This window comes from Eretmochelys imbricata, chromosome 1 (genome assembly GCF_965152235.1).
Source record: "Eretmochelys imbricata isolate rEreImb1 chromosome 1, rEreImb1.hap1, whole genome shotgun sequence".
NCBI classification, from domain to species: domain Eukaryota; kingdom Metazoa; phylum Chordata; order Testudines; family Cheloniidae; genus Eretmochelys; species Eretmochelys imbricata.
In genome coordinates this window covers 83,937,714-83,956,679 of record NC_135572.1, presented here as the reverse complement: position 1 = coordinate 83,956,679, position 18,966 = coordinate 83,937,714, and the positions used below count along the sequence as shown (strand labels likewise).

Sequence of the window (18,966 nt, the reverse complement as noted above, 5' to 3'; positions counted from 1 at the left end):
GGCCATACTGGGTCAGACCAATGGTCTATCTAGCCCAGTATCCTGTTGTCATAACCATACAGCTAAAGGTAGCCCAGAAGTCCTCCTTACCTGTAAGGGGTTAAGAAGCCTGGTTGGCACCTGACCAAAAGGACCAATGGGGAAAGAAGATACTTTCAAATCTGATGGGTTAAGGCTTTATTTGTGCTCTTTGTCTGTGTGTTCTCTTGGGAAGCAGAGACGCACCAGGTCAGAAACCTCCTTCTCCTATAAACCATCCTAAAGTGAGTTTCAATATTGCAAAAAGAGTAAGTAAATAAGGCAGGGCGTGTTAGATTACCTTTTGTTTTCAACTTGTGAATTTTCCCTGTGCTAAGAGGGAGGTTTATCCCTGGTTTTTGTAACTTTAAAGTTTTGCCTAGAGGGGAATCCTCTGTGTTTTGAATCTGATGACCCTGTAAAGTTACCTTCCATCTTGATTTTACAGAGGTGCTTCTTTTACTTTTTTTTCTTTATAATAAAGTTCTGTTTTTTAAGAATCTGGTTTACCTCTTTGGTTGGTATATTATTCTCAAGCCTTCCCAGAAAGGGGGCGTGAGGCTGTGGGGGATATTTTCGGGGAATAGGAATTCCAAGTAGTCCTTTCCCTGATTCTTTGTCTAAATCACTTGGTGGTAGCAATGTACCATCCAAGGACAAAGGATTTGTGCCTGGGGGAAGTTTTTAACCTAAGCTGGTAAAAATAAGCTTAGGGGGCTTTCATATGGGTCCCGACATCTGTATCCTAGAGTTCAGAGTGGGGAGGGAACCCTGACACCTGTCTTCCAAGAGTGGATAATACCAGATGCTTCAGAGGGAATGAACAGAATAGGGTAATTATCGAGTGTTCCATACCATATCATCCACTCCCAGCTTCTGGCAAACAGAGACTAGGGACACTCAGATCATGGTGTTGTATCCCTGCCCATCCTAGCTAGTAGCCATTGATGGACCTATCCTCCATGAACTTATCTAGTTCTTTTTGAACCCTGTAATAGTTTTAGCCTTCATAACATCCCCTGGCAAAAAATTGCACGGGTTGACTGTGCGTTGTGTGAAGAAGTACTTTCTTTTGTTTGTTTTAAACCTGCTGCCTATTAATTTTATTGGGTAACTCCTAATTCTTGTGTTATGTGAAGGAGTAAATAATATTTTCTTATTTACTTTCTCCACACCAGTCAAGATTTTATAGACCTCAATCATATTCCCTCTAGTCTTCTCGTTTTCAAGCTGAAAAGTCCCAGTCCTTTTAATATCTCCTCTCCTGTTCCACACCCCTAATCATTTTAGATACCCTTCTCTGTACCTTTCCCATTTCCAGTGTATCTCATTTCAGATGGGGTGACCAGAACTGCAGGCAGAAGTCAAGATGTGGCCATATCATAGATTTATATAGTAAAAGTGAAGGAACTTGGTTTGCCAGTGTCATAAATATAAAGGGAAGGGTAACCACTTTTCTGTATACAGAACTATAAAATCCCTCCTGGTCAGAGGCAAAATCCTTTCACCTGTAAAGGGTTAAGAAGCTAAGATAACCTTGCTGGCACCTGACCAAAATGACCAATGAGGAGATAAGATACTTTCAAAGCTGGAGGGGAGGTGAACAAAGGGTCTGTCTGTGTGATGCTTTTGCCGGGAACAGGTCAGGAATGCTCTTCAGAACTTCTGTTAAGTTAATAAGTAATCTAGCTAGAAATGCGTTAGATTTACTTTTGTTAAATGGCTGGTAAAATAGGTTGTGCTAAATGGAATGTATATTCCTGTTTTTGTGTCTTTTTGTAACTTTAGGTTTTGCCTAGAGGGATTCTCTATGTTTTGAATCTGATTACCCTGCAAGGTATTTACCATCCTGATTTTACAGAGGTGATTCTTTTACTTTTTCTTTAATTAAAATTCTTCTGTTAAGATCCTGATTGCTTTTTCATTATTCTTAAGAACCAAGGGTTTGGGTCTGTGTTCACCTATGCAAATTGGTGAGGATTTTTATCAAGCCTTCCCCAGGAAAGGGGGTGTAGGGCTTGGGGCGATATTTTGGGGGGAAGACGTCTCCAAGTGGGCTCTTTCCCTGTTCTTTGTTTAACATGTTTGGTGGTGGCAGCATAGGGTTCAAGGACAAGGCAAAGTTTGTACCTTGAGGAAGTTTTTAACCTAAACTGGTAAGAATAAGCTTAGGTGATCTTTCATGCAGGTCCCCACATCTGTACCCTAGAGTTCAGAGTGGGGAAGGAATCTTGACAGCCAGACTAATCAGCAAAGCCAATGATGAGAGCCTACGTGAAAAGGCTGCAAAACACCAAGCCTCTGAACTGCACTGACATGCAGAAAGCCTTATAAGACAGTCACTGTCAAAGACAATTTTAGAAGTACTTAATAAGGCTATTAAGAATGCTGGAGACAGAACACAGTTTATGCAAACAAATGTCGCTGTTGCATCATACTTTCTATTTAAGCAAGAGATAGCACATGCTACAAGCCAGAGGCCAATGTTAAGTCCATTGTCACTTGTTAATCCTGAAGTTCAATATTGGTTCCTAACAACACCAACAGATGCTCGCTATCTTTCTGCAAGAAACTTAGCTGACTGATTAGAAGCATGCAATACAACAACGAAGGACTCAGCAGCTGAAAAAGTTAAGAACTCTCTCTTCACATTCAAAAAATGTGCCCACGTGGGCTGATGAATGCACCGATAGAAATTGGCATCAAGTATTACGTCATTGCATACATTATCTTGATGTCAGTGGCCGTCCAGAAGACGCATTTGTAGATGTTCAGGTATTAGAAGACATATCGGCTGCACCTGTGACAACTCGCATTATAGAAGAGTTAAATGCTTCTAAACTGGACTCCAAACAGATGGCTGCTTGTGCATTTGATGAAGCTCCAGACTTCTCTGGAAGACATAGTGGAGTACAAGCTTTGCTCAGAGGAAAGTGTAACCCTAATGTCTCCTATATACACTGCAGAAGCCATCTACTCCAACTAGCACTAGCATGAGCTGCAGAATCTCCAAAAGACATTAAAAAAGCCATACATTTAACATCTTCATTATACTCTTTTTTTCAGCAAGAGTTCTGAGGGACTAAACGTCTTGGAAAAAATAGAAGATACACTGGGACTAAAGTACAAATTAGTACAATTTGGCAAAACCTGCTGGCTTTTTCATGAGCAATCCATGACTGTTGTCTTAAAATTACTGCAACCATTACTACTGGCTTTGGAAAGCATCTATCAAGATGGGACGGATCTAAGTAGTGAGGCTAGTGGACTACTTTTGCTACTAAGTTCAGAGAAGACTATCGCCATTCTGTCTCTTGTAACTCTACCGTTGAAACCACTTGGGTCATTAAACAACACATCTGCTACAGCAGTAGTAGATCTTTGTCCAGCAATAGAAACAACACTTGGCTCAATCACAGAGAAATCCATTGAAAACATACTGGAAGAAGCAAAGGCTTGGTTCAGAAGTTGACTAATTAAGGCACTTATATTGACTCTTTAAGGGAAGAGGAAAAGAAGTCTTCGTTAAGCCATCTGAAAAAGCACACATACTTCATTCTTACAAATCGACAACAGCGACTTCTGGATTTTATTCAACCGCTACATAAAGCTTTTACAGATGACTGTCATAAAACATGGCTATCCCTCTGAAACTTATAAAACACTGACAGTTGAGCAGAGTGAAGTGTTGCCAGCGACAGGGCTGCTGTGTGATCAGGACAGAATAGAGAATTTGAACACAGAGTGGAATATCATATGATGAATGAATGAAGATTTGACTTCAACAACTTCTTTATCATCACTAGTGGTTCAACCCATTCTTTGCACTAGGTTTCCTAAAATGAAAGACGTAGGGATTAATCTCTTGCAACTCCCCACCACAAATAGTGTTCTTCATCCTCATTGAATAGAATTCTGTATTCCGAAAAAAGAGAATACATTCTGCCTGATCATGAGCATGTCATGAAGGACTGGAAATCCCGGAGACACGAGAAGCCACCAAAGATGTAGGCACTGCATTTGAGATGTTCATGAACAGAGTTGTGCAAAATTACAAGACACCAAGAAGGATGCAGCTGTAGTACTTCACAACAATAGGCTTGAGTAGCCAATTTTAATCTGTGTGATGATTTTAAAACACGAACTAAATCTAATTAAATGGCCGCAAAACGTACAAGGGAGCCACACAGCTCATCCTCACGGGCTCACCACGCCTTGGCCCTCACCCCTCTGTATATTCAACCCCCCCGCCATTTCAATTCCTGGGGGGAAACACTGGTGGAACGCTACCAACAAAACCCATTCCCCGCCAGAGCCTAAGAGCAACACCTTCCGCAGGGCCTGAGCCTGTGCCTGGGCGGTGAGACCCATGAAACTCCACCGCCCCGCCCGTTCTCTCCCTGAGCGCCCCCGCGAGCGCCACAGGGCGGATCCCCGCTCCCCCGCCCCGGCTTTTCCTCGGCGCCCCGCCCCTCGGGCTCATTCCCAGCGCCCTCTCTTGCCTCGCGAGGCTTTTATATTCTCGCGACATTTCAGGGCCGCCATCTTACCTGTTCGTGTTGCGGCTAAGGGGGAGGGGCGGGGACCGCGCGTTTGGGAGCCACGATCCGGGCTCGGGTCCTTCGTTTGTCCGGGATCTTCCCCGTGCGGTCGGGATCTTCGGGGAGGCTGCGGCGAGAGCGGGGGCCCGCCGGGTTCCGAGCCCTCCGCGGCGTCGGGCCCTTGTCCCGTCTCCGGGCATCTAGACTGAGCTGGGCAGGCAGCTCGGGCGAGGGGCGCGGAGGAGCCGGGACCCGGCCTGCGGCCGGGACGGAACCGCCGCTGCTGCTGCCAGGGAGGCGGGGGGCCCGGGCCGCTCTGGATGGTGGCGAAAATGATCATAGAAAACTTCGAGGCCCTGAAATCCTGGCTCAGCAAAACCTTGGAGCCCATGTGAGTAGCTGGGGTAAACCTCCCCCCACAGAGCCCGTGTGAGTAACCGGGGTTACCCCCCCCCTTCCTCCGGGACACCGCTCCCCTCACAGAGCCCGTATAAGTAACCGGGGTTACCCCTCCCGGGACGCCGTTCCCCCCACAGAGCCCGTGTGAGTAACTGGGGTAACCCCCTGGGATAATTCCCTTCCTTCCTCCTCAGAGCGTATGTGAGTAGCCAGGGTAACATCTCCTCTATAACAGCCCGTGTGAGTAACTGGGTAAACCTTGCAGCATTCTGCACCCCTCCCCTGTAGAGCCTGTGGGAATTACTGGGATAAGTCTCCTAAAACACTGTCTTCTCCCCCGCTGAGCTGGTGCGCTTTTACAAATGGTCAGTGGGTTTTAAAAATTCTAAGTATAAGAGATGTGGGTTGAAAGCTCTTAGATGGAGGGTAGTTCTTAAGCAGAACATGTAGTTGTGTACCACAGGCAGCAACTTAAGTGTAGAAAAGAATTAGAAAAATGTATCACTGGAGTTAAGATTTGTTGTTTTATTTTTGAGTTCTGTTTTTCAAGAAGCTTAATTTTAATTTAGGAATGGTTAAAAGCTAGTTTTGAGTTACTTTGTGCGTGAACATTTCTAAAAAAGGGGCAGAAGTTTTTGCTGGAGAAATGATGCATAATTCTGTTATGAGACACTGTATGCACACAGAGGGAATTGCTGGAAGTCCTGTGAGGACTGGTAGCACTCAAGTGGGGCTATTCTATGTCCACAACGCAAATGTGGTCATGGTAGCAGCTGCTGAACTGTGTTACCTCAAGCTTTAGCCTATACTCCCTGACAAATCATCCAATCCGAACTGAAAATACCATTGCATGGTAATTAAGAGGTTATGGTGTATGGAAAGGACTCAAGTTAGAGGCAATCAAGTTTTAATTCAAGTTAATTTTGCGATGAAGAGACACTCTTAGATAGACTTACAGGACTATCTAGTTATGCCAAAACTGTTGAGCTGCCCAGAATTCAAATGGTGCAAAGGAGTTTGTCATCCTTGCCAAAAAAAAAACCCCATAGCCCGGAGCTGTGTTGTACGCAATATGAAGGTGGAACTCTTAGGACATGTCTACACTACAGACTTATGTCGGTATAATAATGCTGCTCAGGGGTGTGAAAAATCCACACTCACTTCTCCGGTTGACATAGCTACCACTTCTCATGATGGTGGGTCAACTAAGCTTACAGGAGAAGCTCTCAGTCAGCATAGCACATCTTCACTTAAACACTGCAGCTGCGCCGATGCGGCATTTCAAATATAACCCTGCCCATAGGAGTAAATGACCTAATAAAAGAAATAAAAATGTTATTAAAGCTAATGTTAAAATCATATAATACACAGGTTGAGGAATGAGTGTTTGTGCATCTGGATATAGTGCTTGGATTATCCACAAATACAAAGGTCTTCCAGCAATTCCCTCTTTGTGCTCAGGAAAGACGGAAGTTCTCCCACAATTCACTGAGAAAGAGTTCCTAGAGCATCTCAGCTTATTGCAGTGCAAAGAATGTACCATGGAATGTCCTCCTAGAAGTCTTAGTGCCACACATGAATGAGTGCAGTGCCGGTGTGGACACAGCTGCTCCAGTATTTCCGGGTGTGGCTGCTCTCATTCAAACTGGACTAATAAAGGGATTAATTTGGGCATAGATATATTGAGCTAACTGTAGTGCAGACATATGCTGTGACAAATGCAGCTTGTCTCCACCTGCTTATGAAGTACAGCACTGCGTGGTCTCTGTAATGGAAAGACTGAGTCCCTGGCATATCTTCTACACAGGGCTTGCAAAGGGGTCTTCAGAAAACAGCCTTAGGTTGGACATTTGCAGTTCCTGTGCCAGGAGAGTCTCCTCCCCAGGCCATATCTCTGGCTTTTAGAGCCCCTTTATGTCATTCCACCCTATTCATTTTTTGTAAAGGGGCTGAAGTTCAGGTGAGGATCTCATCATTTGTGTTTAACATTCACTAGAACCAAGTTCTGGTTTAGCAAAGGTCTAAGCAGTTTTTTATTTTCATTTTCCTTGAGTTTGAGCCACCAGTCTGTAACAGGAAGTTTCTACAGTCTAGTCTCCTGGTTTTGAAAACACTGCTTTGTGGTAACATCAGTGACAGTGGTAGTACTTAGGTGAAACTGTGGTTCTTTAATTTTCACCTATTTATAGCATAAATGTCTTGTTTTTAATTACCTTCTTGTAAATCAAAATTAGTTAAACATCTTCTGTTGGCACATTGACTTTCCTCCATACATGGTTTAAGACTCCCAGGTACCATATATACTTGATTATAAGCTGATTCGTTTATAAGCCTACTCTCCCCCAGCCCCCCCAAAAGATGGATAAGTAAAAATGGAAAATTTTTATGACCCATTCATAAGTCGACCCTATAATTCAGGGGTTGGCAAACTTTGGCTCCCGGGCCATCAGGATAAGCCGCTGGCAGGCCGAGATGGTTTATTTACCTTGAGCGTCCGCAGGCATAGAGGTAAACCGAAGTAAACAAAGTGTCCCGGCGCGGCAGCTGCTTGCCCTGATGGGCTGGGCAGCAACTGGTGGGGAAATTTTTTGGGGGGAGAAGCTGGGGGTCAGGTGAGTAACCCCTGTGACCATCCCCCACGTGACCCTACCCGTAGCCTGGGACCCCCACACTCTCCCCATCCCATCCCTTCCCACCTTATCTGGCGAGGATGTCTCTGGCCTGGCTGGAGCTGCTCTGGCAGTCTGGGCAGCACAGCCGCAGCCTGCTCCGGCAGGCCAGGCAGCATGGCCACAGCCTGCTTTGGGGGGTGGGGCCGAGCGCACGGCTGCAGCCTGCCAGCCCCTGAGCTGCAGCTGGGGGGAGAGTAGCGTGGCCAGAAGCGAAGAGACTCTGGCTCCACCTCTTCCCCTCTGGCTCTGCTGCCTCTTCTTGCTCCCTCTGTTGGGGGGAGGGGCTGTGTCCCGCCTCTCTGTCTCTATACCTGTTCATAAGCCGACCCCCTTCTCTAATGCTTCCCTTTTTTACTAAAAAAAAAATTAGGCTTATGAACGAGTATATATGGTATTTAGTTTTTTTTTTCTTTTGGTTTGGGATCTTTGTGCAGGCTTACTTGGTTTGCTAATTCAGATATATAGAAAAAGTTTACTGTTTAAAATGTGAATTAAAGTAGAGTTTATATGCCATAAAGGCAAAGCCCTCATTAAAATGGAAAGTGTTCCTTTCACTGTGCTATGGATTTTCATATTGTAACTACTTATTACAAAGAGAATAAAAAACAAATTTTTGAAACACCATTTCTAACTAATATATATAATACTTTCATTTACAATATTACATGGCAAAGAATCTGTCAAAGCACTCCGACCATTATTAGTTTCTAAACAGTCTTTCCTTCTTTCCATCATTTTACTCTTGTCCAATTCTATATTGCTAGCTTTTCTCAATTAACTGTACTCAAATTCTTGCTCAGTCCCAACTCTTTTGTAAATTCGTAAATTAGGTGAGTGGTGTGGTCTGTCCCACTCTGTTGCTTAATAGAATGAGCAAGTCAACTGTTTAGTGACCGTTAAGGTTGTGGCTGGATACCACCCAAAACATTAAAAGATTGGACAGTCTTAAAATGAAAGACTTGTGCATCCTTTCTACCTTAGTGTTAATTAATAGCATAGTAGGTAATACAATCAACTAACTCTAGAATGCCACAAAGCTTTCTTTTCCATCTCTAATAGATAACGAAAAGCGATTATGTATGCCAACTTTGTCAAACTTACATTCTAATGTAAACAGTGCATTTATATCAATACTAGCAACAGATCAGCACATCTGACTGTCTCAAGGCTTGTCTTTACTTGCTTCTGTAGTGCTTCAGTGTAGGTAATCTACCTGCCCAAGAAGTGGTAGCCAGATCAGCAGAGAAATTTGTCTGTTGACCTAATGCTGGCTGTACACGGGGCCTTAGGTTGTCTTAACTACCTTGCTCAGGTGTGTGGATTTTCACACTGCTGAGTGACGTAGCAGGGTTGAGCTAACATTTTAGTGCAGACCAGGGCTCACATCCCGTAAGGTTGGAAAGTTACTCTTCATTAACACTGCTGAGGTAAATGGACTTTAGCACTGGAGTGTGTTGTGCTGCAATCTTAACTGCCATTGAAGATAGTTTTTGTTTGCTGATTTCCTGGTTTTATATACCTCTTTTGTGTACCTCAGTGGACAGCTCTCTAGAATCAGGAAAAAGGGACCTGTACCTACTTGGGAATCAGGGAGAAACTGCTGCTGTTACTGCTAGTTTGCCCTCCTGAAGAGTGAGAGTGGCTGTGAAGTGATTTAGTAATCTGGGTCTATGCTTGGTTATATACTACGTATGTATCCGGTGAACCTTGTAACCGACACTTGTAATCCCTCATAACTCAAGCCTGACCCCAGATGTACAGTACATTCCCTCTCAACTTGTGTAAATTTGATTTTAAATATTAGCGTTAATAAAAGTTTTAATTCTTTGTTTATAACACTTTATCCCCATTTAAAAGTTTACTGAAAGTGAGCACAACAAGAACAGCCCTGCACTTGAGCATTGACAACATGACTTGTCAATTGGAGGGAACCTTTGTGAAGGAATCTGTCATTGCTCTTCTACCAAAACACTCTCATGGAGTCTCATCCTCTGGATTGGGCACAGAGTGATATGCAAGCATACTCTGACAAGTGAGGCACTTTGTAGGCCAGCCACTGTGGGAAGATTGACACACATTCCCAGTGTGTTACACAAATATTTACCAGTTAGCAGTAGAACAGTGGTGATCAAGAACCCCAGATTCTGTCACTGGCTCTGGGAAAGTGTAGGATTTACAGTGGTTAGAGGTAAGTTAACTGACACTGCTTTAGTGACTTTGAAAGAAAATCAGATGCACTGGGATAAGATTGGCTTTTTCAAGTTAGAGACCTGGGTAACCTCTCTGATGGGTACGGATCAGCATTCATGTTGCACTCCCTGTCCGTTCCTGGCCTGAGCCGGGGAAACTAATGATCCATCCAGCGGACCAAATTCAGTGATGAATCCTGATCATGGGCCTCCTTGAGGCACGTTGCGCCTACACTAAGAAAACTAATTTTAAAAATAATGGGGACTGTACAGTACCTATTCCTTTTTTTCTGAGTTGAGGTTCTTGACCTTAGTCAATAATAATGATAGTGAATTGCATTGGAATTTAAAAAGTTAACTCTAGAGTTCAGGGGTATGTGGTGAAGGAATCTGTCTGTCTCTTCTCCTACTTTCCTGAGTGAGTGACGGTGTTCATGGTGTGGCAGAGTTTTTGTCAAATGAAAATTAGATTCAGTTTGGCAGATGTTTTCTGTGATGGCTAAAAAGTTATAAAATATTTTGTAAACAAACATTACTTATGTATAACTTATTCTAGGAATCTAATTAAGAAGGAGCAACACTGTGGCCAGATGGGCCTGTCCCAGAACATTAGGTTTCTTACAGAAGGGTACAAGAAAAGTGAGATAATCCAGTTCAAAACTGCCCCAAGAGGTGGCTTTCATTGTCCTATTATTCTCTCTGTATCACTTTGGACACTGTTTAAATTTTTTAATGGTGTTTTGATAAAAAACAAAGTTTATATTCTGGTTCTAGTTTTTGCCATTTCCATGAGATTTTAGCAAAATAAAGATTGAGAGCTCCTGTTAAAACTTTGTACCAGCTACTGCTGCACTTTAATAGCAGGTTTCCCTAAGTGTTGCAAGAACAAAATCAGGTAGATGAAGTTAAGGGGAAAATGAGGCTGCAGGAATTTTGACCAACAGATGAAAACTATTGATGATCATATTTTCAAATCTTGGGCAAATCTGAGATTACATTAGGTATGAATAATTGAATGAAGTGATGATCTATAGTACTCATAAGCTGTGAAATTCAGAGGTGTTGACAGTTGTGAGGATAAAGGCTGATGATGACCCATTCCCCCTCTCCTTTGCAGGTAGAAGCTGCAGTCTGAGCTGGAAACTGAGAAAACATTCTGTCCATCTAAATGTTTCAGGCCTTTTTTCGTGTAATGACTTAAATAGTAGTTTAAATGTTTCAGCTTGGTATGTACATGGTCAGTTTCTGTGTCCTTGCTTCCCTCCATGCTTTTCCAGGTTAGAAAAAATTTGCTTGAGAAATAGTTACAAAGGAATTAGAACAGTGCATTGTTCATTCAGTGTGTACTCCTGGGGGAATTCTGCACCACTGCGCAAGTACAGAATTAATTTCCCTCACAGATTTTTTTTTATTTTACTTCTGCAGAAAATAGATTCTGCTGGGGAGGTGATGCAATTACACCTTTCACCCAACAGGGCCTTCTGTGGCACCAGAAGAGAGGTAGCATGCTCAAGGTTGTAGCAGGCAGCTATGAAAAGGGAGGGAGCAGATGCTGCTTTCCTCACAGCACCTTGTTCGCAGGGCCAGAGGACACACAGGATATGTGTGTGTGTGTGTGTGTGTGTGTGTGCGTGAATGGACAGAGTGGGACACGTGGGGGTGGGGGGGGGTCACATAGACTGGGGTTCAGAAGGGCTAGTGGGGAGGGGGACAGACGGACAGAGGAGCTAGTGGGGTGACAGCTTTGAGCCAGGGGCTGAATGGGAGTGGGGGGTGCAAAGACAAGTGGGGATGGAGAGAAGGAGGGGTGCAGGAACACAGAGGGATAGGAGCAGATGTGCCTGAGTGAATAGGAGAGGCTAGGGGTCAGCGATGATCTGAATGGGGGAGGCTCCCTAACAGTCCGCTGCTCAAGCTCCCCCCCAATCCCGTCCCCCAGAAAAACCCAATATCCTGTTCTATACTTCTCCCACCCACACCCAACCACCTTCCAGTTTCACTCCCAGGCTTCTTCCAAGCAATTTCTTCGCTCTCCCTCAGCTCCTCCTTTAGCCCTGACTCCACCAAGCCTTTGCGCTGCTTCTGAGTGGTACAGTAAATACTTTTCTGTATTGTAGTTTAAATGAATTATTACTCAGAGTTGTTTATTAATATGCTTAGTAAGGAATCTATTTGTCAAAAATCATTTCCTGAATCTTTTTTGTTGTCTGTATTGTTACAGACATACTTGCTGACAGGTATTTTGAAATAAATTATCAAAATAATTGAAACTGATGTGATTCTATTGTATTATTTTGACAAATAAAATATGCAGAATTTTAAAATATTGTGCACAAAATTTTTAATTTTTTGCCACAAAATTCCCCCAGGAGTAATTACTGTCTGTAACAATTTTAAGCACTTATCAACTGTATCCCCTTTTGTTGTAATGGTATAATGTAGACTTGGCATAACTGTTTTAATGGATGCGTGTTTCATAGCATTATAGAAATGTGGGGCTGGAAGGGACTCAAGAGGTCATTATTCCAGCCTCCTGTATTGAGTCAGGACCAAGTATGCCTAGACCATCCCTGGCAGGTGTCCAACCTGTTCTTAAGACTCCAATGATGGGATTCTACAGCCTCCTTTATAAGCCTATTCCAGTGCTTAACTATCTTTATGGTTAGAAAGTTTTTCCTAATATCTAACCTAAATCTCCCTTGCAGATTCAGGTGATTACTTCTTGTCCTATCATCGGTGGACGTGGAGAGCAATTGATCGCCATCGTCTTTATAACAGTCCTTAGTATATTTGAAGACTGTTATTAGTCTCACCTCAGTTTTCTTTTTTCAAGACTAAATATGCCCATTTTTATTAAATTAATCTCAATAACAGAACCATTCTTGACCTTTCCTGCATCCTGGCCAGTCCCTTCTCAAATTCCCTGAATTGCTTCCCTCACACCTTGCCTTAAGAATGCATCAGAGGGGCTCAACACTCTGGTGGTCTTCCTATTGGGTCTTGGTGCCTACATATTCAAAGTTTGTATGCTGTGGGGCTTAGATTCCTGAAAGTTTGCAGTTTGCTGTATCCAGTCCAACAGAGGCTGCCAGACATGCTGGTCCCTTTCTGATGTATTCATTTTAACATCAAGATTGGGTATCTTGATAAAAGTTATGCTCTAGTTCAAAAAGAAAAGGAGTACTTGTGGCACCTTAGAGACTAACCAATTTATTTTAGCATGAGCTTTCGTGAGCTACAGCTCACTTCATCAGATACATCTATCTATACATGTATCTGATGAAGTGAGCTGTAGCTCACGAAAGCTCATGCTAAAATAAATTGGTTAGTCTCTAAGGTGCCACAAGTACTCCTTTTCTTTTTGCGAATACAGACTAACACGGCTGTTACTCTGAAACATGCTCTAGTTCAGTATTTCTCAACGTTTTTAGGTTTGAGATAGGGATGTAAGAGTTTAACTGGTTAACCAATAAGCTTGAAGCTTTCTGGTAACTGTTAAACTCCGCCCAGGGTCCGAGCTGCCGACCCGTGCCCAAGATCCCAGCTGCCGCCCCGCTTGCTTAGGGTCCCTCCCGGCTGCTGGCCACACGCCTAGGGTCCATCCCAGCAGCCGGGACCCCGGGCACAGGGCTGGCAGCGGAGCCTCACGTAAAACATTGGGGTGCTGCAGGTAAACGTTTAACCATGTAACCGATAGAATTTTAATTGGTTACATGATTGCTGGTTTTGCACGTTATTTATACCCCTAGTTTGAGGCCCTTTATTCAAAGTAAAAATGTTCATTGCTACCTTATGTTTACTATAAAAGTAATATTTAAATATGTATCAATAACAATAAGCCTATATGATTTTGACAGAGAATACTCACCTTAAAGTGGAAGAGTATGCCGGAAGTCAGGACTTGAGATTTTCTTTGCGTTAGCTTGTAATTCATCTTTCGATGTCTTCCACCTCCAGTTGCCAGTTATGACTCACCAATTGAGAAACCATGGTCTAGTTCAACCACAGATTATTGGATTCAGTGCAAGAATAATTGGGAAAATTTTTGCTGACCTGTTATACAAGAGGTCAGACTAGATGATCATAATGCTCCCTTCTGGCCTTGAAATTTTTATATCTGAGAACCTGCATGTGTGTTTTGGTGAACTAAGGTAGGGTCATTTGAATTCTGTGGCATGTTGAGTCCAAATTTTGTGGTAAGGGTCTGGATTCTGTAGCAGTTTGTTAAAAATTGAGTATTAGTGAAAGTACAGTAACTCCCCACTTAACATCCTCTCACTTAACGTTGTTTCGATCGTACGTCCCTGCTCCATTACAGAACATGCTCGTTTAAAGTTGTGCAATGCTCCGCTATAACATCGTTTGGCTGCCTGCTTTGTCCACAGCTGGCAGCCTCCTATCAGCTCCCCCCGCCCCCCAGCGCCTCCCACCCACCGGCGGACCCCACAGATCAGTGCCTTCCCTTGCTCCTCCTGCCTGTGGCAATCAGCTGGTTTGTGGCTTTCAGGGGGCAGGGAAGGGAGGGGGAGCCTGCGTGCCAAGTCCTCGCTTCTGCCTCCGGAAGACTGCAAACCAGCTGATTGCCACAGGCAGGAAGCAGGGGAGGAAGGGGGGAGGAGCAAGAACGCGGCGTGCAGAGTAAAGGGGGAGGAGGTGTGGGGGGAGAAGAGGCGGGTTAAGCGGGGGGCTTGGGGGAAGGGGTGGAGTGGGCGGGCTGAGGGTTGAGCCCCCCTCCCCTGGTGCTTCACAGTAGGGGAAGCAGCCGCTGCTGCGCAACGTGCTTCTCCTAGCCTATGGCACCTTCGGCCTCCTTGCCTGCCTCATTGTCTGCAGTACCAGTGAGCTGTGCCTGTGTGGAGTAAGGCAGGGGCACCTCCCATTGCTTCATAATCAGCAATGATGATCGTAATATTAAATTGTTTCTTTAAAATTGTTTAAAACTTATACCTGTATTAAATTGCTTGTTTAAAATGTATAGGATGCCTTTTGTCTGGCAAAAAAAAAAAATTTCTCTCGAACCGAAACCCCCCTATTTCATTAATTCTTATGGGGAAATTGGATTCACTTAACATTGTTTTGCTTAAAGTTGTATTTTTCAGGAACATAACTACAACATTAAGTGAGGAGTTACTGTAATATGAAAATGAATAATGCAGTCCAGTGTTCTGTATTTTGATAACTGAATTTATTTCACATTTTCCCAAAATTTTTAGTTTTGGTATGCTGCAGCAAGTTCTGTACTAGCAGTGTTTAACTGCAATGTGGGAACAATCAGGGGAAACCTGGAGATTTTGGTAAATGAGTAGGAGACACATGAGGCTTTTGGTACCTGGAAAGGCAGAGGAGGCATTTTGGTATTGTGGTTAAACACATTATTTGGATACTTCTGAAATGATTAGCAGTAAAATAGTTAAGTGCTGACATTAAATTGTCCTTTTTTAGGTATCAGGGTTAACAGTCCAGTTAAACAATGGAACAGTTATATCTTTTAGAGTTATTGCTCCATGCTGTCTGCGACTTGGGGAGAGATTACTGCATGCTTTATGCTTGATTCAAATTTTCAAAGCAACTTAGCTTTGTACACATAAGGGATAGAAATATAATTTTTAAAAAATTAAATTTTAGGCCTGGTCTACACTTGAAATTTTGCCAGTATACCAGTGTTGGTTAGGTGTGGTATTTTGGAGACATTTCTATACAGGTAAAAGCCCTTAGTGTAGATGCAGTAATGCTAACATAAAAGTGCTTTCACTAGTATAGTTTATTTCATTTGCTGAGCTGCTATGTGGTGTTCCGGCAAAAGAACTTTCTTGCTGGAATAAGCTTTCTCTCCACTAGGAAGGATTGCTGGTGGTCTGACAGGGTGGGCTGGCACCAGTAACGGATTACCTGCTGGCTATTTCATGTCTTGAACAGTATTGCCAAAACCAAGTATTCAAAAACAGTGGGGCAGGTCCGCAAAAATTATGACTACATTAAAAATTGAGGTTTTATTATTTTTTTTTGCATTTTTGCTTTTGGTTTTTTTGGTTTTTTTTAAAGTTGGGCTTATTTACCTTTGTTTTCTGAGTCTTTAGGGTACACTTGAGATACATTTTTCAGCTTTTCACTGCCACTGTGAGAGCTAGAAAGTTACTTAAAAAAAAAAAATTGAAGCCAAGATGCTCATATTATGTCTTTGCTCCAGGAGCTGGAGCTTTAAGAAAAAAATATCTCAAAACTTGGAATAAAATTGCAGGAATTGGCAACATGTAGCAAGTCAGAGGCAGCAAAGCTTTTAAGCCTCTTAGACTGAAGCACTGAGTTTCTAGTTTTGATTTCTTCCCTGTTAATCTTCTTCTTTTGGTGCATGTATAGTTTATTTAGTTAAATAAAACCAAGAAAATTTCATACACAAAACTGATAAAAAAAAAAAAAAAAGTTAGTTGTGTAGTGAAACACTTAAGTCAGCAATACAACAGTTAATTGGGCGTGTAGTCGTAACACTCCTCATGTATATACAATTTCTCATAGATTGTTTTGCATCCTAAAACATGTTCTTGTATTTTTAAAAAAAATCTAAGAATTGCCATACTGGGTCAGACCGGTAGCTCAATATCCTGTCTTCTGGCAGTGGCCAGTACCAGATGGTTCAGAGGGAATGAACAGAATGACAATTATTGAGTGAGCCACCCCTTGTCATCCAATCCCAGCTTCTGGCATTCAAGAGGGGACACCCAGACTATGCGGTTGCGTCCCTGACCATCTTGGCTAATAGGCATTGATGGATCCATCTTCAAGGAACTTATCTAACTCTTTTTTGAACCAAGTTATATTTTTGGCCTTCACAACATTCCCTGGCAATTAGTTCCACAGGTTGACTGTGCGTTGTGTGAAGAAGTACTTCCCTATGTTTGTTTTAAACCTGCTGCCTATTAATTTCATTGGGGACCCCTTTTTTGTGTGTTTTGTGAAGAGGTAAATAGCACTTTCCTATTCACTTTCTTCACACCATGATTTTATAGATCTATATCATATCCCCCATTATTTGTCTCTTTGCCAAGCTGAACAGTCTGTCTTTTTAGTCTCTCCTTGTATGGAAGCTGTTCCATACGCCTAATCATTTTTGTTGCTCTTCTCTGTTCTTTTTCCAATTCTAATGTATCTTTTTTGAGATGGGGTGACCACATCTGCATGCAGTATTCAAAATGTACCATGGATTTATACAGAGGCAATGTGATATTTTTTTGTAGTATTAGCTATCCCTTTCTTAATGATTCCCAACGTTCTGTTAGCTTTTTTGACTGCCGCTGCACATCGAGTGGATGTTTTCAGAGAAAACAGTGACTCCAAGATCTTTTTTGAGAGGTAACAGCTAATTTAGACCCCCCCATCATTTTATATGTATAGTTGGGATTATGTTTTTCCAGTGCATTGCTTTGCATTTTGTTACCTACTCATGAGAGGGCCTTCCTTTTTATCCCATGACTGCTTAGTTTGCTTAAGAGCATTTTCTCTGATTCTATATAAAAATGTTGTAATTTTATTAAGACTAGTGAGGATAGGTACTAATAAAGATTAAAAAAAATATTCTGGTGTGTTTCTTATTATCCCCACACAGTTATTTCTCTTAAAAGTAACTGGTATACACCTTTTGAAGAGGGAGGGAAAAGAATCTTGCTTATATGTGAAGTGACATTATAATTAAAATTGCATTAAGGAACGTTAAAATATTAATCTTGCCAAGTCAAGCACTCCAAAGGTAGGAAATACTAGAATTAAGATTGCTCAGGGAAACTGCATCTCCACCACTAGACTCCTCATTTGTGTAGGCCCACAAAGATCAATTCTTCCTTCGGCCCTATTCAACTTCTAGATGCAGCCGCTCGTTGAACTGGTCAGGTGATGTGGACTCACATGCCAGCTACGTGCAGATGAGATACCGCTCTGCTTGTCTCTCACCATTACTCCTGAGGGCATTCTGTGCCAAAAAATTTAAAATTCTGCACACAATAGTTCAAAATTTTGAAAATATTATTTGTCAAATAAATGTGGTAGCTCCAGCATGGCACTGGGGAGAACAGGCTACTGGCTGCACAGAGGTGGGAGACGACTGTGTGGCTGCACCCAACCCTAACACAGCACAAGTACTATGCCTGCCCCAGAAACACACCAGAGCCCTGCCCCTGCATGCCAGGTGTACCAGTTGTAGGCAAGCAGGCTTGGCAAGGCAGGATCCAAGTGTGGGAGGAATCCAGATGTGGGTGGAGAGGGTTCTGTGTGGGCGGCTCAGTGGGGGATCTGGTTACAAGGGGGGTGGGGGTCTGGATGCACAGGGGCTTGTTGGGGATGTTCTGGATACAACAGTAATGGGACTCTGCAGGGGGTCCACGTGAAGGTGGTTGGAGCTCAGCAGGGGGGTCCGAGTGTGGATGGGGATAGAGCTCAGTGCGGGGGTCCAGATGCTGGGGGAGTGGCGCCCAGTAGGGTTGGGATCCAGGTGCAGCTGTTTGGGGCTCGGTAGGGTGGGGATCTGGGTTTGGGTTGCTCATCAGGGTGGTGCAGGGGGAATGGGGCTCGTTGAGGGGGGTTTCTGGGTGCTGGGCAGGGTGAGGCTCAGCGGTGGTATCTGGATGCACTGGGGTTGGACGGATGTGGGAGCAGCTCCCTGTACACGGATCCCTCCTGCTGCAGCTGAGGAGCAATGAGTGCAGGAAGCCTGTGGGGAGGGGAGTTTGCAGAGCTTCCTACAGCTGGGGGAGAAATCTGGAAATGGGTTTGACCCGGCCCTGGATGCCGTGCATGGGAAGACACAAAAAAGAAGCTAACAAGAAATGGAAGATTGAACAAATGACCAGGGAGGAATATAAAAATATTGCTGAGGCATGCAGGAGTGAAATCAGGAAGGCCAAATCATACTTGGAGTTGCAGCTAGCAAGAGATGTCAAGAGTAATGAGAAGGGTTTCTTCAGGTATGTTAGCAACAAGAAGGTAGTCAAGGAAAGTGTGGGCTCCTTACTGAATGAGGGAGGCAACTTAGTGACCGAGGATGTGGAAAAAGCTAATGTACTCAATGCTTTTTTTGCCTCTGTCTTCACGAACAAGGTCAGCTCCCAGACTACTGCACTGGGCAACCCAGCATGGGGAGGAGACGACCAGCCTCGGTGG

At 43.4% G+C, this 18,966-nt stretch overlaps 1 protein-coding gene across 1 annotated transcript in view; it reads left to right on the top strand.

Annotated features, from left to right (window-relative positions):
• The first annotated feature begins 4,569 nt into the window (after positions 1 to 4,569).
• RBM26 (RNA binding motif protein 26) overlaps positions 4,570 to 18,966 on the top strand; it is a 102,069-nt gene continuing 87,672 nt past the window's right edge. The window contains exon 1 of the mRNA XM_077812633.1: positions 4,570 to 4,950. Within this exon, the coding sequence (XP_077668759.1) occupies positions 4,880 to 4,950 (71 nt within the window). The 5' untranslated portion in view covers positions 4,570 to 4,879. The remainder of the gene's footprint in view (positions 4,951 to 18,966) is intronic.